Raw genomic sequence first — 25,462 nt, 5'->3', positions numbered from 1 at the left:
CCTCTGTCAGACCTCCCCAGGGCGGCTGTGGCTACAAGTAGCTTACCATCACTAGCAGTGTGTGAATGTGAGAATGTGTGAAAGCGTCTTTGGGTGTCTAGAAAAGCGCTATATAAGTTCAATGCATTATTATTATGGACCAGATACTGCACCTGTTTTGTAGAGCAGGTAGGTGTCCCGGGCCACACTTTACCTGTTTTATGGTTGTTAGCTGTAATGCTAGCTTTTAGCATTTTCAGTTGGCCGATCGTCAATAAAAAGCACAAAAAGAAGAAAAATAACAAGTTTGCTTTTTTCTGTCTGCATCACGGTGGAGCCAGGAAGCAAAAGTAAGAGAGTAATGTCTTTGGAGGTGAAGCAAAGAGTTGAAACCAGAGTGAACATCGGCACGGCCGACGCTAGTTTGAGGGAGCTAAAGGAGGCTACAAAATCACAGACTGATGGTGACCTGGCTTTGTTGCTGGACTTGTAACTAATTTTATCTAACAGGGAGCCCAAGTCACTTCTGCACCACAGGTCCCCAGAAGAGTGAAAAGAGAATGCAAGTCAACAGGGCTAAAAATGCTATTTTCTAACTCTGCTTGTTTTGTGCCATGGATTTCACATTTGATGTCCGTGAATTTTCAAGACACATTTTAATCAAATCAAATCAACTTTATTTATACAGCACTTTTCATACAAAACAAAATGCAACCCAAAGTGCTTCATAGATTAAAATGGCTCCATAGGTCCCATATTCCCATCCCAGCCCCCCTCCCCAAGTATAAAACAATTGACAATTACACTTCCCCTCCCGCAACCAATTTCCAAGGTGAACACTCACCCACACACACACACACACACACACACACACACACACACACACACACACACACACACACACACACACACGTGAACAACATGACCAAGAACCATATTACCAAGAACATGCTTTTGTTTTTTTGTTGTTTTTTTTTTTGAACGGGGGGGTGGGGTGGGGGGGGGGGGGGCAATATTTTAGGTTTTGTGTGAAAATAAGTCCAGGACTACAAATACGCTTCACGAAAGTGACGTCATTGAACCAGACACGGAGAAAACTGAGGGAAAAGTGCTGTAAGTTCAGCAGACTTCCCACAGGAGGAAAGAACCACCATAAATCTGGTCATGTGGTCAGTAGCAGCTACGCTAGGGGGGAGGTGATTATGTGGTGACGTCACATATGCGACATGCCGATTTCTGGTGTGTAGTCGTGCTAATTACGGACTTTTACAAGCTGATAAATTTCAAAGTACGTGACGTGCGTGGTCGGAACACACATCATTACTTTTCATTTAAATTGCAGTACAACATATGTGCGATCCAGGGCGTAAGGCAAAGCGGATTAGAAAATAACGTTTTTAGTCCCGTTGACTTGCACATTTCTTCATTCTTCCGGGGACCCGTGAGCCGACCAGAAAGGGAGGAGACGTAGGCTTCCTATAGTGTGAATCTTTTTATTTCACGGTTTACCTGTTGACCATCACCTGCTACTGGAGAGGCTGAGAGACTGGGTAGGCCTATCAGGATCTGCTCTGGAGTGGTTCTCCTCTTATCTCTCTGAGCGCTCCTTTTCTGTGGCCGTCTCCAAGTTTAGGTCCTCCACCACCTCTCTTACCCATGGTGTCCCACAAGGTTCTGTGCTGGGGCCTCTGCTCTTCCTCCTCTATCTGCTTCCTCTTCAGCACATCCTGAGCTCCTTCAAAGGAATCTCCTACCATCTTTATGCAGATGACATCCAACTGTACATCTCCTTTAAGCCCCATGAGATGTCTAATCTGCAGCTGTTACACACCTGCTTAGACTCTATCAAAACCTGGATGGATGGGAGCTTTCTTCAGCTGAATGAAGATCAGACTGAGATCCTCATCTGTGCCCCAGACAAGCTGGTTCCCAAAGTCAGAGACTCTCTTGGTCAGCTTGCTTCTCACACCAAACCTTCTGTCAGGAATCTTGGTGTGACCTTTGACCCGGCTCTCACCCTGGATTCTCATGTCAGTTCTCTTGTTCGCTCTTCCTTCTTCCATCTCAGGAACATTGCTAAGCTGAGTCCCATTCTGTCTCGCTCTGAACTTGAGACAGTTCTCCACACCTTCATCTCCTCATGCTTAGACTACTGTAACTCTCTTTTCACGTGTCTGAGCAGAACCTCCCTGAACCGTCTACAGGTGGTTCAGAATGCCTGTGCTCGGCTTCTGACCAAGTCCTCCAAACACACCCACATCACCCCGCTTCTCCTCCAGCTTCACTGGCTGCCAGTCAACTTCAGGGTTCATTTCAAGATCCTGGTTCTGGTCTATAGGGCCTTACATGGACAAGCACCATCATACATTGGTGATCTTCTTAGTCCCTACACCCCCAGCAGGTCCCTGAGGTCCAGTGATCAAAGCCTACTGGTTGTGCAGCACCAGGCTAAAGGTCAAAGGTGACAGATCATTTGCTGCTGTGGCCCCCAGACTCTGGACCTCTCTCCCCCTGAGCCTGAGATCAGTGGACTCAGTGGTCTCCTTTAAAAAGCAGCTGAAGACTCACTTGTTCAAGCTGGCTTTTGTATGACCTTCTTCACCTCTCTCTCTTTATTCTGCTCTCCCCACCTATTCCACCTTCCTCAGGATCCACTGATTTCCCTCTTTCCTGTTCACTCTCTCTCTTTCTTAACATTTTTTTATCACAATTATCTATTTTTGCTCATTTGAAATATATTTTTAACCGTTTTCTAAATTCTTTTTTATATTTTTACATTTTTTGTTTTTGTGAAGCACCTCATGATTTTTATCTTGAGAGGCGATGTAGAAATGATGTTTTCTTCTTCTTTATTTTAGTATTAGTTGGCTCATGTTAGTGTTAGCTCGTTGTTAGCAAAAGCTACAGCAGGGTTGTTAACAACAATTGTAATTCCACTTTCAACCAGCAGGGCGGAGGAGCAGGAAACTGCTCACTGTTACTTTAAAGGGCCCGTGTCATGTTAATGATCAGATGTTACTAATGGCACAATTGAGATTTCACATTTTATGAAATATTCGTTATTTTCATGATCCATTCCTTCAATATGGAAATCAGACGCTTGGATTCAGTGAAACCCCGCCTCCCCTGTGCTAGCTCCACAATAGCACACAGCTGCTGACCCAGAGACTGCAGATCCACGCCATTATGAATCCACTCACATATTAGTTACCGAAGGAGTGTCAAACATTTCTGTTGTTTTTTGTTCTGTTCAGGTAGCTGGTGCCCTCTGAGAGAAAACTCAGCATTTATGAAATGAAGAATAATTTTTGAGGAGCTTTCGTTGTTAAAATATTCTACATCAGTAAGAAAGTTCTGTTTCAACAAAATCCCCTCAGACATCACTGGACTCCAGCTGATTAGTTTTCATGTCCTGTAATAACAGCTGCACCCACAGATGCTTCGAATTCCTGACATCCGTGTTTTTAGATAGACTAGATGGAAATAATCCAGTAAGAAGAGTCGCTTCAGTCATCAGAGAGTCAAAGCTAGACTTGAACGTGGAAAGAATGACTTGTGAGTGTCTCTAGCTGGTGTGCAGGGCTTTTAAATCTCTGTTTTGGCTCGACGATGGACTGAATGATCCCTAGACATGGATGGCAGCTACCTACGACTTTGGGTGTAACGATAGAAGGATAAAAAAGTTTGGAAAATCCGTGAAAACTTTTCTTTTTAGAGGAAGCCAAGATACTGCGCTTCTGTTTTGAGGTTGTAGCCGTCTCTCAGGGCGTGAACTTTCCTAGATTACAGCTTTGGATCTGTGCATTAGGGCATCATTAATGAATGACATGTTAGAAAACAAGACCGCATCATCCCAGCCTCCTTCACTGGTGACCTTGCAAGTCTTACTCCGTGTTTTTCCCTGCTGTTCTTTAATCTCCGTCCAGGGCCAGCCACCTCTCTGCTGTGGGTGAAAAGATAAAAGCTTTCTGCCTCTGATTTTTTTATCGCTGAAAGAAAAATCCAAAGACCAGCGTGTTTACGACGAGAAACCTCCTCTGTTGCTGCAGGGTCCCAGTGGAGCCGAAGAGGGGCTGCTTCCCGATCCGATCCAGTCCCATCAGCACAGCTTCGTCCAGGAACACTTCCAGGCTCAGTACAAGTGAGTTGAGACTGAAAACACATCCCAATCACACCTGCTTGACATGGAATTGTGTGGTAGCGTCAGAAAGACCAGCAGGGCTCTTGAAAGCCGCTGTAGCGGTTTGCTGGGGTGGACACGACCATCGTGTCCGGGGGGGGGGGGGGGGGGGGGGGGCTCAGAGTGAGCAGAGGGCTGATTTTTCCTCATTTTTAAAACCTTTTAAAGAGCAAGTCACCCCCTACCAGAGTATTACTTTGCTCCCACTCCCTGTTTGAAAAATGCAACAAATGCTGTTGCCTAGCAGACCGAGAGGGCGGAGCCACTAACAAATACACACGCACACAGGCTCACAACGACATTGTGACATCATATGGTACCAGCTAACGTTTACCTCTTAGCCAATAGCGGTGGCAGATTTAAATTCAAATGCAGTGCAGAGTTTTTACCTGACAACGGCACAACACTGACAGTTTCAGGCAGAAAATTTAAATTTTAACTAAAATGTACTAAAGTGCAAAACTATTGACTACACGTGTCTGCAGCACGATTAGACACACATTTATGTAGTTTATCAGAAAAAATAAGTTGGTTTGGGGGTGACTTGCTCTTTAAGGAATGTTTTTTGTGTTTTATGCATTTAAAGAAAACTCAAAGCAGCTTCCTAGTTTTGTAGTAAATCCACACACGCCGTGTCATCATAGGTCATGTGACTACTACGCAGTAGCTGCAATGTTAGGTCTCACACACACACTTTAACCACCTATACACTTCTCAGGTAGGGATGAGAGTAAAAGGATGGAGTCTTCTTACACACACGTTTAATTACCCTGGCACCAACCTCGTTTCCTAATCTTTGGGTCTTCTTGGGAAAACTGAATCTCTTTCCTACGCCTGTTTCTCCTCAGTGGGCTCTTTTGTTCTGGAATAATTGGGGTACTTATCTGTGCTGCTGCTTGAGTGTTTCCTTCTGTTTTAAAGCTCGTCGGTTCAAATATATGGAGATTTTTTTTCCCCTCTGCGTCAAAGATCACTGCTGCCTTTTTGAGGAACAACCCAAAAGGTCATGACCAAACAGCCAGGGAGAATCCCTCTTCCAAATGTGTTAAATGGGAGTGAAACGCTGCTAAATTGTGAAGAAATTGAGACACAAGTAAGACACTTTGCTAATTATTTGGGACAATAAAATCTGCACGATCGCTTCACAAATGAAAGAAAAACACAAACGTGTGCCAGTTTAAAGAGACACCAAGCGGCTTTGGCATGCTCTAACACCCCCTAGCGTCCGTTTTACATCAATTTTGTAAAAATCCACCCCGCTGTTCACTTGTGCTTTAAAACCAGCTGACCTCATAGTAAAGTACTGCTATAATACTCTTTGTGGTTGTTTTATTACGTAATGAAAAAGCATGATTGCAATATCTTATTTAAACTTTCTTTGTCTATGAGCTGTTGTCATTCGACGGGTAACGAGCAAAATATGGGAGATTCCCGGCCCAAACGGGAGACCTGGCAGCTAGCGTTGCGTCTTCACCTGAGATATGTGACTTTGTGAGATTCCAGGTCACTGGTTCGGAGAGACCCATGTTGGAAACGCGGTATTCTCCCCACAAGGAGTGCAGGGGGCCTAGATGGTATTCGTTCACCCTATGATGCCAAGTCCACAATGGAGGAAACAGCGGTGCGGAATGGCAGCGGAACGGTTTACTCGCATGCTTCTCGGTACGTGGGGCAGCAGTAGCTCAACAGGCTCAGACTGTTTGAGCAGGTTGTCTAGTAATCGGAAGGCTGCAGGTTCGAGCCCGGCTCTGGACAGAGAATTCTGTTGTTGTGTCCTTGGGCAAGACACTTAACCCACCTTGCCTGCTGGTGGTGGTCGGAGGGACCGGTGGCACCAGTGCTCGGCAGCCTCGCCTCTGTCAGTGCGCCCCAGGGCAGCTGTGGCTACATCGTAGATCATCACCATCAGTGTGTGAATGTGTGTGTGAATGGATGAATGATACACTGTAGTGTAAAGCGCTTTGGAGTCCTTACTCTGAGAGGCGCTATACAAGTGCGGGTCATTTATCATTTACGTCTGGACTCACAAGATCACAGAATCCCTCGAGACTTCAAAGGTCCCAGTTTGGTTATGCCATCCACAATCTAACCAAGAAGAACAGGAAGGAAGAGACCATGTTTGATGTCACATGTGATGCTGTTCCTCACCACTGCCAGGATTAAAGCCATGAAAAACGCACGGTGGCACTTCTCGAAAGATGCTGGGAGTAAATAAGTCGTTAGGTCAAGCGTATAGATGTAATCTACACCGATATGAAATCGTATTGCTGCAATCGTCTTTTATTTTGAAAATTACTGGATGTTTTACACTGAAACTGTGTGCGATTTCGTGTCTAGCCCTGTGTTGGGTGTGGAAATTGATGTGTCCCAGAAGCAGCTTGGGCAAAAAAACTAGAACCCATTCCTGTCTTTAGCGGTGTGGCACAACATGGGGTTGTGGCACGGCATGGCGGTGTGGCACGGCATGGCGGTGTGACATGGCATGGCGGTGTGGCATGGCATAGCGGTGTGACATGGCATGGCGGTGTGGCAAGGCATTGGGGTTTTGCATGGCATAGCGGTGTGACATGGTATGGTGGTGTGACATGGCATGGCGGTGTGGCATGGCATGGCGGTGTGACATGGCATGGTGGTGTGACATGGCATGGCGGTGTGGCATGGCATGGCGGTGTGACATGGCATGGCGGTGTGGCATGGCATGGCGGTGTGGCACGGCATAGCGGTGTGGCACGGCATAGCGGTGTGGCATTGGTGTGACACGGCATGGCTGTGTGACACGGCATGGCGGTGTGACACGGCATGGCGTTGTGGCATGGCATGGCGGTGTGACATGGCATGGTGGTGTGGCATGGCATGGCGGTGTGACATGGCATGGCGGTGTGGCATGGCATGGCGGTGTGACACGGCATGGTGGTGTGGCATGGCATGGCGGTGTGACATGGCATGGTGGTGTGGCATGGCATGGCGGTGTGGCACGGCATAGCGGTGTGGCATTGGTGTGACACGGCATGGCTGTGTGACACGGCATGGCGGTGTGACACGGCATGGCGTTGTGGCATGGCATGGCGGTGTGACATGGCATGGTGGTGTGGCATGGCATGGCGGTGTGACATGGCATGGCGGTGTGGCATGGCATGGCGGTGTGACACGGCATGGTGGTGTGGCATGGCATGGCGGTGTGACATGGCATGGCGGTGTGGCATGGCATGGCGGTGTGACACGGCATAGCGGTGTGGCACGGCATAGCGGTGTGGCATTGGTGTGACACGGCATGGCTGTGTGACACGGCATGGCGGTGTGACACGGCATGGTGGTGTGACACGGCATGGCGGTGTGACACGGCATGGTGGTGTGACACGGCATGGCGGTGTGACACGGCATGGCGGTGTGACACGGCATGGTGGTGTGACACGGCATGGCGGTGTGACACGGCATGGTGCAGCATGGCGAGCTGCTTCTGGGACGCGCCTGAAATGTTCTGCGCCGCATCTAGTTCGGATCAGCCCTGCAGACTATGATAGATTCTGTACGGAGCTGGTGCCTCCAGTGTGTAAAGCAGGGGTGTCCAATCCTGGTCCTCGAGGGCCGGTATCCAGCACGTTTTCGTTTTAACCTGCTTCAACACACCTGATTTCAATCAGCAGGTGATTAACAGGCTTCTGCAGAGCCTGATGAGAACCAGCTAATCAAGCGTGTTGAAGCAGAAAAACCACAAAACCTGCTGGTTACCTGCCCTCCAGGACCAGGATTGGACACCCCTGGTGTAAAGGGTCTTTTACAGGGTTCTTCTGGCTCCAGAACATTATTTAGGAATATGACAAAGTAATTTTGTGTACCTTTAATGTAATTTGAAGAAAAAGTATTTATGAAGTTCTAGGTCTCCGAGAGTTAGTCAGGAGGTAAAACGGCAACAGCTGTTCATAATGTTTGGCTGTTGGGTTGCAAATCTGATAAATGAGAGGAGCTCAGATGTCCTTCTGTATGTGACACCCGCTCCTGATCTGATTATTAAACGTGTTTTTCTGCTTCTGCTAGTTCCCTGGAAAACTGACATCTCTGTGTGACCACCAGTAACACGTCTGTTCGAGTGCGACTCCTAATCGCCCCCTTACAGTTTTAGCTGTGACACATATGGGCGTGTCTAAACAGGAGGAGGACCAATCATCTTCCTCACAGGCTAAATCGTGTGTGTGTGTGTGTGTGTGTGTGTGTGTGTGTGTGTGTGTGTGTGTGTGTGTGTCTGGACTCAGACAAAACAAAGGGAAAACCCCTCTATCTGTATTTAGATGGATGATAAAAAGTGCCGACATCATTCCCGATTCTAAGGTCTAAAATGAAGCTAAACTCTTAGCATCTCAGATTGATTTGGATCAAATTCGTCCTGACGTCCCCCTTTCCGCTGAAGGAGCTGCCTCCTGAGGCTCCACCACTGAAGCCTTCTTCCATCCAGAGTTGACGGACTGGAGAATCATTCCTGTAATAGCCCGGTTGTTGCTCCACAATCATCACAGCCGTTGTCCAAGCTACTTCAGTCTTTGAATCAGGGATGAGTTGTTGGATCCTCAAGTGTCATCGCGTTATGGAAGTGATCAGCAGACGCCTCTCCCTCAAATGCTTGACAAATCTAACTTCTTCCTGTTGTTGATGATGTTTGAAATGTGGACAGAAGAGAAATCTGGAACCAGATTTTTGATCTTGCGTGTGACATCATAGGTGTAGTCTGGTGACACAAACACTGTAAAAATTTTCAAGTTCACTCAACTTAAAATTGTTTGTAACCTCGCTGCCTTAAAAATTTGATTAACGCCGGGGACACACCAGCCGCCGAAGCGCCGGGAGGCGAAGCGCTCACGAAATTCAGCCGCTGCTCGCTGCTCCTCAGTTCAGACCAGACGCTTGTTTCTCCGCTCCGGTCGAGGCGCACCTCAAAGTTTTTCTTTTAACCTCTCCGCCTTTTCTCTGCTCTTTTCCTCTACACCCCCCTCCCCCTTGCTGTTTGTGTGTGTGTTTGTACATGTGTGTGTGAACCTACGATGTGAACCAGTTGTTAATAGCTGGCCCACGACTTTCTGCCTCTCTGTCCTGTTTGCTCGGGTTGAAAGACACCCAAAACCACACCCCCTTTACGCGGTCACACACACACACAAGTTCGCTCTGTGTGTGTGTGTGTGTGTGTGTGTGTGGGTGTATGTGTGTGTGTGTGTGTGTGTGTGTGTGTGTGTGTGTGTGTGTGTGTGTGTGTGTGTGTGTGGTTATTATGCAGTATCTGTTTACGAACACATTTGACTATCGCGGAATTTTATTTTGAAATGCTTTATTTTGTTAAATTTACCGGCCTGCCTCTTATGTCTAGGTTTGACTTCCTGCCAGAATTGACGCGGTTCACCCGCGGCTCGCGAAAAAAATAGAGCAGATGCCGAAACGATCGCGGTACGGCGCGGACTGGAGCGCCTGTGCGCGGCGCTTCGGCGGCCCATGTGGTCTATAGAATAGACCAAGACAAGACAAGGGCGCCGAATAAAGGCGGTCCCCGTTTCGCGGCGCTTCGGCGGCCGGTGTGTCCCCGGCGTAAGGCTTGCAAATCATTTAGAGTAATGTCAACAAACTAGTAAGTTTCTTCAACTAATGGGATAAAGTTTGCATAGCTTATTTTCTTTAGTTCAGTGAATTTTCTTTTTTCAGTCAGATCAACTAATATTTTAGTTCTATCAACCACAAAAATCCAAGTAACTTCTACAAACCTTTGATTCAGACTTACAAATTAATTTCCACTCAAATCCAAGTTGAAATTACCTACAATAATTTGCTAGCCATAATCAAAATATTAAGGCAGCAAGTTGCAAATTATTTTAAGTTGAGTCAACTTGACTTTTTTTGTACGTTTCGAAAAGGTCACGCCCACTTTTGTTTACTAACTTGAGGCGCTAAATGACACCACAGACTTTTCTGCGCCTAGGTGCTCGGATCCATCCGCGTTCCCGAGGAGGCTGTGCAAACAAAACCTGGCCACGCAGGGATATTTATGTTTATGTTTATTTAAGGACCATTTATAATATTAAGCATAAAAATTAAAATTTGATGCATTGTACCAGATTTAGCTTGAAGCTCATTATCATCTGCAGCCCTTATCTATATATCATCTATAATATCTATAATAGCTTGATGAATGGACTCTGATCTATTTTAAAGTTGTGAACTTTGTCAGACAAACATTCTAGTTATGTTTTTAACAGCATTTAAATCTGTGTAAAACAACAAATAAAATGTTTTAGATAGACTCTTGATGAGTGCACACTAGCATTGTGTTGGGGACCGTCCAGGCTCTGGCTCTGACAGTCATCCAGCCCACAGTCGCTTCAGCATAGCTGCATTTCAGACACGCACCTCTCAACATTTGCACGCTTCCCCCATTAGAGCATCCCCAGAATATCACCTCCTCCTTTGCTCCTTTTCTCTTTAGGTGTTTTAGAGCGGCACAGGGCGCATCTATGTTTTAGTGGCATCTGAGTGCGATTTGTATGCATGGAGTGCAGCTACCCTCACTGTTTCCTGGCGAAAATAAGACATCCGTAGGGCAGCCATTCTGCTCTGCCAAGAGGGAGAGATCCACTAAGAGCCGTGTCAACTGGGCTTGCTTGAATAGAGCTTTAGTTCACTCCCCCATCTGCTCCCCCACTAAGTCTGTCAGGTGCCCTTCTGTAAGGAAAAAACACATTCTGCACAATTCATCCAAGCTGACTTTCTCATGGTAGAACTTTGTGTAAAGGTCACTAAAGGTTCGTGTTGCTTAGTGAACCAAAGAAAAGACAAAAAACAGAAAACACACCGGGACAGAGGAGGAGGGCGTTTTACGTGGAGTATATGAGATGGACAAACTTGCAGGTTTCTGAAGAGCTGAGTGGGCCCTGGGGGCGGTTCCCATAGATATGTATATAAACACTAGATGCCTCGTCGCCGCTGTTCGCCAATGGGATGAAACATAGGAACGTGGCGGCCATCTTACCTCAGACAGCTGCCCCCTTTCTTGTCATTGGGGTGTATGGTGCATGTATTTAAATAACTAACTTGCTCAATTTTCTACCGATTTTCAAAATGTTTGATTTGTTATAAACGCCAGAGATGTGTCTATGAAATAGGATGGGTTTGGCCCAGAAAATTCTCTTATTTCACTCCACCAAGCATTTAATCTTTCATTGATAACACATTTATTGTAAGCTACAGTAACTTTAAGTATACATTGCCTATTATTATATTATATAGATCTTTCAACGTGCAAGTATGTTGTCTCAAAGCCCATGTGTTCTAAGGTTTGTAATAAGGCAAACCGCTTGTAAATCTGTTAATATTTCATAAAGTTAAGGGTGTTTTTGTTTAAGCTGACCACTCACCTTTCAGCTGCTACTATTGAGAGCGGAGGGGTCTGTTGTCTGAGGTAAGATGGCCGCCGTTTAGCTACGCCCTCTACTCCTGCATTCGCCATCTAGTGTTTATTTACATATCTATGGCGGTTCCCACCACCGCCATCTTGGCTGCGGCACACATCTCGTAAATCCTTAAAAAATAAAAAATGGAGCTCAGTGCAAGGCTGTGAGGGTGGAGCCAGATGATTGACAACGATCAAACTCTGAGCTAATTGAGCTAACCCTCTGTAGCTAACTAAGCTAACTAAAGGAGGTAGCTAACTGAAGAAGGTAGCTAACTAAGCTAAATGAAGGAGGTAACTAACTAAGCTAACTGAAGGAGGTAGCTAACTAGGCTTACTGAATGAGGTAACTAACTAGGCTAACTGAAGGAGGTAGGTAACTAAGCTAAATGAAGGAAGTAACTAACTAAGCTAACTGAAGGAGGTAGCTAACTAGGCTCACTGAGGGAGGTACTGTAGCTAACTAGGCTTACTGAAGGAGGTAGCTAACTAGGCTAACTGAAGGAGGTAGCTAACCGATGGAGGTGGGTAGCTAAGCTAACTGAAGGAGTTAGCTAACTAAGCTAACTGAAGGAGGTAGCTAACTAGGCTAACTAAAGGATGTAGCTAACTAAGCTAACTGAAGGAGGTAGCTAACTAAGCTAACTGAAGGAGGTAGCTAACCAAGCTGCATGAAGGAGGTAGCTAACTAAGCTAACTGAAGGAAGTAGCTAACTAAGCTAATTGAAGGAGGTAGCTTACTAAGCTAACTGAAGAAGGTAGCTAACTAGGCTAACTGAACTAACTAGTGGAGGTTGGCGGGCGCTTTTAGCCAGAAAACTACGGTTGAGTGACTCTGCTACCCTCTCTCTTCAAGGCTGTAACTCTTCTAACTTGAGGCTGAGGCCCTCGCTGGAGCAATCAGAAGGCTAGCCGCTAGCGCTGACAGCTCATCTCCTACCTGTCAATCAAAAGAACACGCCCCTAATTATTCATAAATACAATATTTAATTACATCTAAATGGATGAGTTACAAAATAATTTACCATTTGTGGTGCTCTGGGTGCTATATTGCGTATTTTTGTTGTTGTTAAGGTGAATATCCTATTTCTTAAGGCTGATTTATGCTTCTCCATCAGCTCCGCAAGGGACAGACATGCACAGATTGACAGAGACATTTTGCCCTCATACTTCTCAGTCTCCTGGAGAGCGTTGCAAAGCAGTTCCCCTGCAGTCAGCAGAGGGCGTAGCGCTGTTCTGTGGTATCCTGTCATGTACCCGGTCCAAGATAGTGTGTTTATATTGTGTTTTTTGTATATAAGAGACTTTTTAACACAGACAAATTTCTCTCTCATCCTCCTCCACCTCTTCATGTGCTCGCCACCTCTAAACCCACGTTCCCTGTCATTTCTGTCCACAAATAAAACGCCTGCTGCGTATCTTTTCACTCCTCCAGTCACGAGGGAAAGAAACGTTCATATTTTAGAGTTTTTCGTGAGGTATTCTTCAAGCTTGTCTGTCTGCCGCTAGTTATCCTCGGCTCTCTTTATGTTTTTGAGGGCGCAATGCCGGCGGTGTAGACAACAGCGGCGCCCTAACCAATCACAAGCTTGCGTGGGGGCAGCAGTAGCTCAACAGGTTGAGCGGGTTGTCCAGGTTTGATCCCGGCTCTGGACAGAGAATTCTGCTGTTGTGTCCTTGGGCAAGACACTTAACCCACCTTGCCTGCTGGTGGTGGTCGGAGGGCCCGGTGGCGCCTGTGCTCGGCAGCCTTGCCTCTGTCAGTGCGCCCCAGGGCAGCTGTGGCTACATCGTAGCTCATCACCATCAGTGTGTGAATGACTGTGTAAATGGATGAATGATACACTGTAGTGTAAAGCGCTTTGTAGTCCTTACTCTGAGAGGCGCTATACAAGTGCGGGTCATTTATCATTTATCATTTGCGTTCTCCGCCTCGACCGACGGATGTTTAAAAAAGTGGGCTCGACTCCGTACGTACTTACGTGGCTGCCCTACGCAAGGACGGCGTTGCGTGTCTCCGCACTGACGCAGACGGAGAAGCATGACTCGGGCTTTAGTCGACAACGGTGTTGACCTTCTGGTTAGATGCAGAAGGGTCGTCGGTCCTATTTGTCTCCCTGTCACAACATTTCAAGTTTGTTTATGCTTTAGCTGTCAGCTACGCTTTAGGTGTTTTTAGGTCTACCTGTCTTTTTATCTGAGTTTAGTCTTTGCATAAGTTGATTTATTCTAGACTGCCTTATTACTTCATGTTCAGTTATGATTTTAGTGCATTTTCAGTGTTTGGCACTTTGGGTGGCCTTGATTGGCAGCAGCAAAGGACTTCACAAAAAGATAAATTACATATCCCCCCCCCCCCCCCCCCACCCCCCCCCCCCACCCCAAGAGTTGTCATGATGTGAATCTAGACCTACTAGACCTGAAAATGTTTTTAACCAGGCTGTAAACATGTTTTTTTCTGCTGTGAAGTTGGCATTTTTAACATGGGAGTCAACCTGACCGTGGGATCAAGCCAGGGAGAACCCACGCATGCACAGGGAGAACATGCAGAAGAAGATCCCAGACTGGGGTTTGAACCTGGGACCTACCTTCAACAGCACTAACCACTGCTCCACTGTGCAGCCCTAACTGGTTTTATGACGTTTGAAATAAACCATGATTGTAATCATGGGAGTAGTTAGGACTAGTTAGTATCAGACTCTGGTTCCCAAAAAATAAACAAATAAAACATGGCAGCTGCTGTTAATGAGGTGTTTGGGTGTCACTTTCGGTAAACACTAGAGGGCAATGTGCCATTTTATTGAAACACTGGATGTACTTCTACCACGTTTGGAGTCAGTCCAATTCAAGATGGCCACCACAGCTTATCAACACTAGGAGCTAACGCAGACGCGTTGCTGCCTGTCACTAGCGTAAAATCTAGACCCTCAGTTGCTGAAGCAAAATAATTTAGCTCTGCATGTCAGTCTAGCCACGTTCCATTTGACCCTCCACAGCCCAGTCGGACTGGTGCTGGTCCAATCACAGCGCTCTATCCGTTTGGTGGGCAGGGTGTTGCTGTGACTGAGTGAAACTAAGATGGGAACGGCTCGTTTGAAACGGATTTGGCATTAACTTTGGACTATTTAGACTTGGGTTTTTCTTTGAGTCGATAGCAGATAGAGGTGCTTAATTCTGTTATGGACTTTTTTTCTGTCTTCTGTGACAGAGTATGGTGGATTTTCTCATTTATCTGTACTGGTGAGTATGTCACGTTGTTCATTGTCAAATGGCATGAGGAGTCAGTTCGAAAGACAACCGCCCACGACTGAGAGCCGTCAGCGGGTTGGGGCCAGACTATATATTCACATTTATAGAAGATGGCTTGCCAGGCTAGCTTGTTGCACCCTTGCCATTGGCATTACAGGTGTGCTCCTTTAACCACCTCACTGGGCAATAAGCAGGTGAACAGCTGAGGACCACCAGCTATCGATCGTTTATCTCCTTCTGCCCTAGTACATCTCCTGGTGCCCCTCCCTAATGATTCCTTAGGGGTTTTTTGACCCCCAACTCCAACCCTTCCTCCTCAACCATAGCCAAAAGCTGCTCTTCTCAGCCTCTTCTCTTTGACAAAGTCCTTGCATCCCACTCCAACAGTGCAAATGATGGCTTTCCAGCCTCCATACCCTCCTCGCCATTAGGTGAGCTCCTCCAACAGAGCAGCCCTGCGTGGTTTTGACCACACGATCTCAAGTGGCATCTCTTTGATCTCCACGGGTAACTTTAGCTGCAAACACTTTCCAACTCAGCCATTTTTTTGCAGATGTGAAGATGAAGTTGGGTTTCTTTAGGCTCCTCGTTCTTCTACTCTTAAGATGTTTTAAAGGGTTAAAATGTAGTTATAAAACGACTACTGATTCATCTTTCTACCCCCTCACATCCCGTCTGTGCGACACCCTGATGCTTCACAAGAAAAGTGTTTTAATGACCCAAAATTAATTTACTGTTCGCCTCCCTACGTGTAATTCTACAACCAACCGTCCATTCCCTCTGCGTCTACAACCGTGTCAGAAACATGATTTTTCTTTGTGGTCATCAATTCTTACAACATTCTGACACTGTGTTTTATTACTGCTGGGCTTTGTTCCCCTCAAGTCCATTATATATTAATGTTCAGCACAATGGTCTCCAGTGCTAGAAATGGAGTCGTGCATCAAAACATTCCATAGTTTCTCATTTATATCAACTATGATGACAGTGTTGGAAATGGAGAATAAAACCTCATGGTAGCTTGTTGATTCCTCTGATGTATCAGGTTCTAAAACGATTTTCAGACTAAAATTAAGGCTAAGTTACCTGAAAAGTTGTTCATACCTGAGCGGCACCATCATTTAGAGTCTGGAATAAACACCCACTTGGTGTATCAAACTCAAGAAGTTGAGAAAACGCCATTTTAGAGCAACAGTGAGTAGTTTCCTGCTTCTTCGCCCTACTGGTTGAAAGTGGAATTACAACTGTCGTAAACAACTAACACATTCTCACTCCCAATGCCTCGGAAACAAACGCTTGGTCAGTGACCCTCCACGTCAGACCCCGACGCCGAAAGCTCTCTTCATCATCACAACCGAAAAAGGGTTTTTCCGACAGCAAATCCACGTAAAATTGACGAGATGACATGGCGCTGCACCCAACCAGCACATTTCAGCCCATCCGAACTCTAACCCTCTTGCAACCACAAACCTTCCCCTCACAGTGACCAAGCGCATCTGTCCCATGAGTCTGTCCCATGCATTTGGGATGAGAATGTGTTGGCTTGGGGCCCAGGCGAGGGGGAGGTTCCAAATAGCAAGGCAAGAAACGTTAGGAGGGGGTGCGACGGGAACGTTAGAAGTAGCAGGAGGGTTAAGGTTCGGATGGGGTGAAATGTGCTGGTTTGCTGCAGCGCCAGCGGACATCCCATTGCGTCTATTTTACACTGCATTTGGATTTGCAGTCAGAAAATCCCCTTTACGTCCAGCTGTGACGAAAAAGGGCCCTTTCGACGTCGGGGTCTGACGTGTAGGGTCGCTGACCAAGCGTTTGTTTCTGATGCGTAGGGAGTGAGAATGTGTTGAAACAACCCTGCTGCAGCCTGCTGTAGCTAGCGCTAGCAACAAGCTAATGGTATCATGAGCCAATTAATACAAAAACAAACCACAAAGTAAAACGATCCACACTGTTGGACAAAAACTATTATTAGTCCAGTAGCAACAAAGCCAGGTCACCATCAGTCCATGATTTTGTAGCCTCCATTAGCTCCCTTAGACTAGCTTAGGCTGCACTGATGTTCACTCTGGTTTTAGCTCTCTGCTTCGCTTCCAAAGACATTACTCTCTTTCTTTTACATCCAAGCTCTGCCACGATGCCAACAGAAAAAACTAACTTCTTCTTCTTCTTTTTATTATCGATCAGCGAACTAAAAAAGTTAACTGCTAGCATAACAGCTAACAGCCATAAAGCAGGTAAAGGGCTCCCTATAGAGCACCTACCCACTCCATAAACCTGTTAAGTGTGGTATATGGCCAGCAGAGGGCTGCAGAGCGCTGTTCAGGGTGAAGACTATAAACTTTATATACACAATCACCTTAACCCATTTTTGAAGGAATACCTTAAAGCGTTGAAAACTGTTTGGTGTAATGGGCTCGACACACATGAGGCAACAAACGACCCCGATCAGCGAAACTCATCGATATCGTTTTGATAACCTGGCACATGGGAAGCGACGTGCGACGTGCTCTGTTCCAGGGCGAATAGCGAGTCCTCCGTTGTTTTTCATTGAGGATGGCTATTGCACTGGATAAACGTAACTCACCTGATGTAATAATTCTGGCACCAACTGTTTCCCATGCTGCTGCCAGTTTGTGAAGACCTCGTTTTCTTTTGTAGAAACGTCGTGAAGCTCTGGGAAATCCGACAAGTAATTTCCTTTTCCTTCATGTTTGCCCGGAGATCACCCTGTCTGCTCATTGGTCAGTCAATGAAACCGCCGCTGATTTGCGACAGCGATGAAAAGTTGAAATTTTCTCTACTTTCTGGGATTGCTTCGAGGGCTCGCCTGTGCACGACATGCTCAGGAGTGTAAAATTTCACGTGCACGTTTTTCGTGTGTTGCTTAGCAGGAGGGAGACTCGTGATTATGTCTTTGTCACGCACGTCTTGTTGAAAATGAATGGAGAGGCAATGTCGCCTCCTCGTGTGTCAAGCCCATTAATCCTTTTCGTCCCTGCTGAAAGGCTGCAGCCAGAGTTTAAACCTACGACCGTACGGCGCTCCTAGCTGCACCACTGTGCGGCCTGAAATTATATCTACACTACAAGATTTAACAATAATCCCACAGTGATATGTTTTATGTGCATTTCCATTCTATTTTATTTATAAAGCACATTTCTACGCGGCTGAGGTCAACCAAAGTGCTGCACAGTAAAAGAGCATAAAAATCAACACACGGGATGAAGTAATAAAAGTAGTCCAGTAACTACTATAAAAACAATAAAAATCAAACAAAAACATGGTAAAATGCTAACTAGGCTGAAGTAAAAGGCACGGAATAAAAATTAGCCTTCAGGCGTGATTTAAAAACAGAGGGGGCCATTCTCACTGCTAGAGGGAGTTGGTTCCAGAGACGAGGCGCACAGATTGAGAACGCTTGTTCTCCTCGCGTCCTCACCCGAACACTTGGGACCTGTAACAGGCGGTGGTCTGCTGACCGAAGAATTCGACTAGGTACGTAGGGCTGAACCAGCTGAGTCAAGTAGAGAGGCGCATAAAGATAGAGTGACTTACTAACAACGTAGTGAGGTAGTGCACCGGAAGCCATGAGGATCAGCACCTCCAAATCTGAGACCATGGTTCTCCACCGGAAAAGAGTGGCTCGCCAACTCCGAGTCGGGAGAGAGGTCCTACCTCAAGTGGAGAAGTTTAAGTATCTCGGGGTCTTGTTCACGAGTGAGGGTAGGAGGGATCGGGAGATCCACAGGCGGATTGGTTCGGCGTCTGCAGTGATGCAGACGCTGAGCCGATCTGTCGTGATGAAGAGGGAGCTGAGCCAGAAAGCCAGGCTCTCGATTTACCGGTCGATCTACGTCCCAATCCTCACCTATGGTCATGAGCTTTGGGTAATGACCGAAAGAACGAGATTACAGATACAAGCGGCCGAAATGAGTTTCCTCCGTAGGGTGGCCGGGCTCAGCCTTAAAGATAGGGTGAGGAGCTCGGACATTCGGGAGGGACTCGGAGTAGAACCGCTGCTCCCCCGGATCAAAAGGAGTCAGTTGAGGTGGTTTGAGCATCTGGTCAGGATGCCTCCTGGACACCTCCCTGGGAAGGTGTTTCAGGCATGTCCTGCCGGCAGGAGGCCCCCGGGTCAACCCAGGACACGTTGCAGAGGTTACATCTCCAATCTGGTCCGGGAACACCTTGGGGTCCTGCCGGAGGAGCTGGTGGAGGTGGCTGGGGAGAGGATGGCCTGGAGCTCCCTAGTTGGGATGCTGCCCCCGCGACCCGGACTCGGATAAGTGGAGGAAGACGACGACGACGACTTAAAAACAAGAAGTAAAATTTTAAACTGGATGAGGTAATGCACTGGGAGCCAGTGCAGCTGGGCCAGAACAGGAGTAATGCGCTCCCTCCGTCCGGTGTGCGTCAAAAGGCGGGCCGCCGCATTCTGCACCAGCTGTAGGCGCGCAACCAAGGAAGATGTGGATCCATAAAAAGGGGACTTCGCATAATCCAAGCGAGAGATCACAAATGCATGGATCACTGTGTGCAGGTCACATCTAGTCAGGATGGACTTCATCTTTAATAGCTGGGGAAAATATAAAAAGCAGGATCTAACCACCTGGCTAATGTGAGAGTCCATCCGCAGCTCGGGGTCCAAACCCACCCCCAGGTTAGTGATGGTTGGCTTCACTGCTACGAAAACGGGGTGGCAGGACAGGACTAACAGCAGTGGGAGAGAGAGGAACAAATAAAAGAGCCTCCAGCTTAAACTCGTTCAGATGTAAAAAGTTATCCAAGACGGTTTCCTAAAGAAAAGGCAAATCAAATGATCATAACCACAAGTCAGCCTATGAATGCTGATGCAGTGTGGTGTCATGGCACCTCAATAACATTTGACATTTATTTTATTTATAGTTTAAAAATCTGCAAGGAAAATTAACTCACTGTACTTGTAAACAAGTACTGTTTATGCGTTGCTGGAGATTGTTTTTACCAAATAACAAGAGAAACAAGACATTTTAAAAAAGGAGCTCATTTCGTAGAACACCATCCAGATCAGGTTGGAGCACCGGACGAGCGCTTCTATCGGTTTACCTCGTCGTTGGGAGAATTAACCCGTGTGAGTGGGCAGGGTTTGATGGAGAGGAGAGAATCAACGCTGCTGCTACTTTCATTCGTTTCTCTGCATTCAGATGTAAAGGAAGAATGATGATGACTGCAGGAAGTTCTGCTTTTCGCGCTGAAAGTGACGCAGCAAGATGGAAACCTCTTCAGTCTTTATTGGCGCGATTCACCCCCAGGAGGGTTGGAGTACTAATTCTGCCCCCGCCCTCCATCCCGCTCATTTTCACCAGTTGCATCACTCATCTAGCCGAGTGAACTAGACCAAATTCTTGCTTCGCAAAGTTTGGTCTAGCAACGCTCCACTGGAACCTCTGCAGCCCCTAAAAGCATTCTGGCTAGCCAATCACAGCTCTCTAGAGGGGTTTCAAACACATAAAAAGCTGTGATTGGTCCATGATGGTGGGCCAATCATAGTGCTCTATCTGCTTAGTGAACAAATCAGAGCTTTATCCGCTTTGTGGGCCAATCAGGTCACTCTATATGCCTGGTGGGTGGGATGATGCAACAGAGTGAAACAAGATGGCGACAGCTCGTTTGAAACAGCTTTTACATCAATGTTAGACTATTAGAACTTGGGCTTCATAAGAATCAGGAGCAGATAGATGTATTTAAGAGCTTGTTTTTTTTAGAAAAAATGATGTGTTTTCTCCTTCTTCAACTGCGGGCCGCCTCATTTACCGATGGCTGTTGCGGTGAGTATGTCACATTCATTGTCCAGTAGCATGCGGAGATCATTTGAAAGACAACGGTAGAGCCCGCCCCACAACCGAGATCCGTCAGTGGAGCGTTGCCAGACTGAATAATACATTTATTTAGTCTGGCTTGCCAGGCTATCACTCATCCCCTCCTGTCTCACAATCAGATCAAGGCACCTGGGTAGAAGACATGTTCTCTGCCATTAGGCTTCGGCGTTCCTCCCGACCGCAGCTGGAACGTTTCAGGACTCGTTTAGATTTATGTGTCAGAGCAGCACGACTTATCTCACTAAACTAGTCACCTTCTTTTGTTTCCTTAGGTCCTCCCTGACGTGTCCGCACTGCCTCAAACAGAGCAACACCTTCGATCCCTTCCTCTGCATCTCACTACCCATCCCTCTACGGCAGACCAGGTGAGCTCGACCCATTTACAATTACTTATAAGGAGTGCATTGCAGTAAACCATCGCCATAGCAACAGTCAGACACAGTGGTGGTAGTGTGATGGTCTGGGTCAGTTGTACCAGCTTACATAAGGGATCACTTCAAACGACGACCCTGGAACCCACATGGACGCCTGCAACTTCTGCATCAGAATCAAAGTGAATGAGTATTAAAATCTGTGAATGTCTTTAATGTTGAGTGTCTTTTGACTTGATTTTCAGGTCATCAGAAGTTAACTAACCTCCTCATTTATCACGGAGGGAGTGGTTTCTGTTTCAAAGTTAATCTAAAGGCCCAGATGTGTTACGGAGTGTTAGACGGCTCTTTTATTGAAGCTAAAGAGATGTAATTAGAAAACAGGCTGAACGACTCCCGTGTCTGGAACACTGGGCTCTGTGGAGCTGAGGAGGCTGGTATCAGAAAGGAAAAGCTGGTGGAAACCGCTGAAGAACAATGTCTCACTTAAGGTTACAACGCTACACCCTCCTACCATCTGTGTCGGGGGCAGGAGGGGCCGCCTGCCCAGGAAATCCTGACATTTTCAAACAGGGAGACTCTGCTTGTTCCCTGTCCCAATCACACACACACAAATCAGAATTTCACCTACATACAGTTTTGGGAGATCTCTGTAATCCTGGTAATGTGGGAACCAAACGTGACGCTTCCCTGCAGTTCGCCGCTCCTCATGTTCCTCGTGTCCCGCAGAGCGGAGCTGTTTGTGTTTCAGGCTGAGGCATGAAGGAGCTCCTGCTGAGACAGCTGTTAGAGGCTGTAATGAACACACACACACACACACACACACACACACACACACACACACACACACACACACACACACATACACACACACACATCAACCACAATGTCACCGTGGGGGTTGACTCACCTCGGGTCTTTCCTGCTAGTGATTGTCAACTGCTGGTCCCTGGGCCAAATTTGGCCCTAAGGTTATTCCCTCTGGACAAACGCGTGGTCATTACTGCCACTCATGTACTTCACGAGTATCACCAGCTCACGTGAAAAGAGACGTAACGCACGGTTCCAACGGTTAGAGGGTGTGACGCAGCTTGAATTCATCCCATCACAGTTCTGTACAGACTGGCAGGTACACAAAGTACTTCCCAAATACCGTAGTCACCGTTCACCGCTCCCATCACATTTTACCGATCTGTGTGTGGCACAGCTGAGGAAGAGAAAGTTCATCCAGCAGCGAGAATGGCCGCTTCAGAATAACACACGGAAGCTTCAAGCTGGGGGGGTGTAATTTAAAAATTGTAAAGTAACTTAAAAATACTCTAATAGCCTGTATTTGTATAGCAAGATCCTGATTTAAAAATTGGTGAGACTTTGGCCACCTTCCAGCTTGATGGAACTGTTGCCACTCTGATGGATAAATGTATTAAGTGTGTTATTGGGCACACCAGAGCGTCTTTATGGATTTTCAGGAAGTGTGTGTCAAGACCATATACATCTTTGGCTTTGGAACATTTCATTGATTGAATTATGTTGGCCACTTCCAGATCAGTGATTTGATCTATACTAAAAATTGGCTGTCCAAAATCAGGGGACTTACAATCTATTTCAGAAGGACTAAACATTTTTGTTATTTCATTAACAGAAGTAATAAAAAATGTAAAGACCCAGCCAACAGAGGCTGTGGCCCAGCTGGCAATGGTGATTGCCTGGCTAGTAGATGTAAATAACCCGAAAGCAGAGGTAGAGGTCCAGCTAGTGGAAGTGGAGGCCTAGCTGGTAGTGATGCTAATACCACTTGCAGAGGTTGCGGCCCAGTCAGCAAGACCTAACTCAAATGGATCGTTAGAGAAAAAATCCAGAACCACACTCACCTTTTGAACACTAAATAAGTTTCCCTCTAGTCCGCCTACTGGTTCAAAGTGGAATCACAACTGTAGTGACCCGGCTGTAGCTAGCGCTAACAGCTAGCTAACACTAACATGAGCCAACTGATTCTAAAATAAACCACAAAGTAAAAAGATCCACTCTGCTGGACAAAAAATATTATTAGTCCAGTAACAACAAGGCCAGGTCACCATCAGTCCCTGATTTTGTAGCCTCCTTTAACTTCCTCAAACTAGTGTAGGCCACACCGATGTTCACTCTGGTTTCAGCTCTTTGCTTCATCTCCAAAGACGTTACTCTCTTACTTTTACTTCCAGGCTCCGCCATGACTCCCACAGAACATAAAACTGCTTTCTGGTCAGCACATGGTTACAGAGTGCTGGCCATTGTAAAGTTGCTCAAGTTTCTGGCTCAAGAATCACTGAAACCAGTTTGAAAGCAATAGCTTTAAGTGTTAAAAGTTCTTTATTTTTGCTGTAAAACCTGAAAATTGAAAGGAAATCTAGGTTTTAAACTGAACTATGTATTGTTAGATGTTAATATAAGATTTAAATACATTTATTTTGTGTATTACATCCAACTGCATTACTTGGTTCTTTTTTTTAAACACAGCAAAAGAATTGATTTACCTTGTTGATGGTGACATTTTGACTTACACTATAGTCCTCCTCAGAGCTTCGCCGCTGTTCGTGGCATCACTTCCTTTTCCATTTATCAGCAGGCAGCAATGTAAAACAAAAACACAACATAAACACACCAACAAAACATACATAACAGTTAAAAAATACTAGTACTCCCAAAGGACAAGATGTCAGCAGGACATAAGTGTGTAGCCATATACGAAATCCCATGCAAGCTCGGACGCCAAATCAGCACACGAACAGTAGAGCGTAGAAAAGAGTGTGAGAAAGACACACAAGAGCCACGAAATAAGAAGCAGAAAGTACTATAAATAAACCAGCCGTAACAGACCACTGCACAAGAGAAAATCATATAATGGACTGGGAAAAAGCAAGGATCATAAACACTGAACAAGAAAAATACAAAAGATGGATCAAAGAATCCATAGAAATAAGGAGACGTGGGCACACAACCATGAACAGTCGACAGAGTCTACACATTTGATCACGCGTGGGACTGTGTCATCGGCGAGGGGAGTGTAACGTGGCAAGGAAAGGGTGACATCATCCTCTGCTGCCCGCTGATAAACGGAGAAGGAAGTGACGCCACCAACAATGGCGAAGCTCTGAGGAAGAGGACCAAGTAATGCAGTTCCTGGGACTGAGTCCAAATCTTGGCCGGATCATACTAAAGACGTCAAAAAAAAGGACAATGAAGTGTTAATGAAGAGTCAAGCCTCACTCCCAACCAGCGACCAGTAGATTCTGAAAAGGAGCTTATGACGAGAGGTCAATATCATGCGGTTGGTGGTCATTCTCACTAAACATGATAACGTCAGTCTTATTGTCATTAAAGCACCAAAAATCTGATGTTCGCCAAGAGCGTACATCGCATAAACAGTCTATTTGCTGAACCATACCTGGCTGTCCATGAGCAAAAGAAAAGTAGACCTGACAGTCGTCCGCATAGAAGTGGAATCATACATTATGTCTACGAAGTAGCATTTCTAATGGGATAAGGTAGACAGAAAATAGCAAAGGACCCAGTATAGAACCCTGAGGAACGCCCCAATTAAGGGGAGCATCTCTTAGTGACCCTGAACCCATTGTAACAGAAAAGGGAGATATGATCTCATCCAGCATAATGCCGACCCAACTCAGTTCTCCTGTCGGCCCAATAACATCTGATGTTTAACAGTATCAAAAGCTGCCGTCAGATCCAGAAGCAGTAGCACCATCGAATCACCCGAATCAGTAGCTAGAAATACATCATTCAAGGTTCTCAGCAAAGTTCTTTCAGTGCTGTGGCCAGCTCTGAAAGCTGGCCGGAAGGGCTCAAGCAAATCATACTCAGCTAGAAAAGAGGGCAGCTGACTTTATACTACAGTTTTCATTATCTTAGCACGAAAGGGGAGATTTGAAATCGGCCTGTAGTTGGAGAGAATCTTTGGATCCAGCAGAGGTCTCACCACCGCATGCTTTAGTTCGCGAGGAACTGTGACAGAGGTTAAACTACTGTCATCAACAGTAGTTTAACCGTTGAACGTCTACTCAAGTTAAAACGTTAAAGGGGCAAACTTCTCAAATAAATGTTTTTCTCCCCAATAAACTATTGGAAAATGGTGACTTTGTTCCACAGGTTTTGATTTCGAGAAGGATAATAATCAATCATCTTCTGCTCAAATTTAAATTAATGTGCATTTAAAACATCATATTTAATCATTTTATATGTTTAATGTAGTGATGCACAGATATGAAATTTTTGTGCCGATACCGATATTAAGATCTTGGTTAAGGTCGATAACCGATAGTTACCGATACCGATATACTGACATTAATGCTTCTAAAATCAGCAGATTTTTTAATAGTATGAAAATTATTAAAGCTGAAATTACGTTTTT

The 25,462-nt window shown here is 46.0% G+C and overlaps 1 protein-coding gene across 2 annotated transcripts in view; it reads left to right on the top strand.

The window, feature by feature from the left end:
• Positions 1 to 25,462, top strand: part of usp43b (ubiquitin specific peptidase 43b) — a 111,767-nt gene that overhangs the window by 45,425 nt on the left and 40,880 nt on the right. For both annotated transcript variants that reach the window (XM_015945252.3, XM_054750748.2), the window contains exons 3-4: positions 4,029 to 4,120; positions 20,959 to 21,051. In XM_015945252.3, the coding sequence (XP_015800738.3) occupies positions 4,029 to 4,120; positions 20,959 to 21,051 (185 nt within the window). The remainder of the gene's footprint in view (positions 1 to 4,028; positions 4,121 to 20,958; positions 21,052 to 25,462) is intronic.

Source organism: Nothobranchius furzeri, chromosome 12 (genome assembly GCF_043380555.1).
Source record: "Nothobranchius furzeri strain GRZ-AD chromosome 12, NfurGRZ-RIMD1, whole genome shotgun sequence".
Taxonomy (NCBI): Eukaryota; Metazoa; Chordata; class Actinopteri; order Cyprinodontiformes; family Nothobranchiidae; genus Nothobranchius; species Nothobranchius furzeri.
The sequence above is the reverse complement of the archived record's forward strand: the minus strand, read 5'-3'. Positions and strand labels throughout refer to the sequence as shown.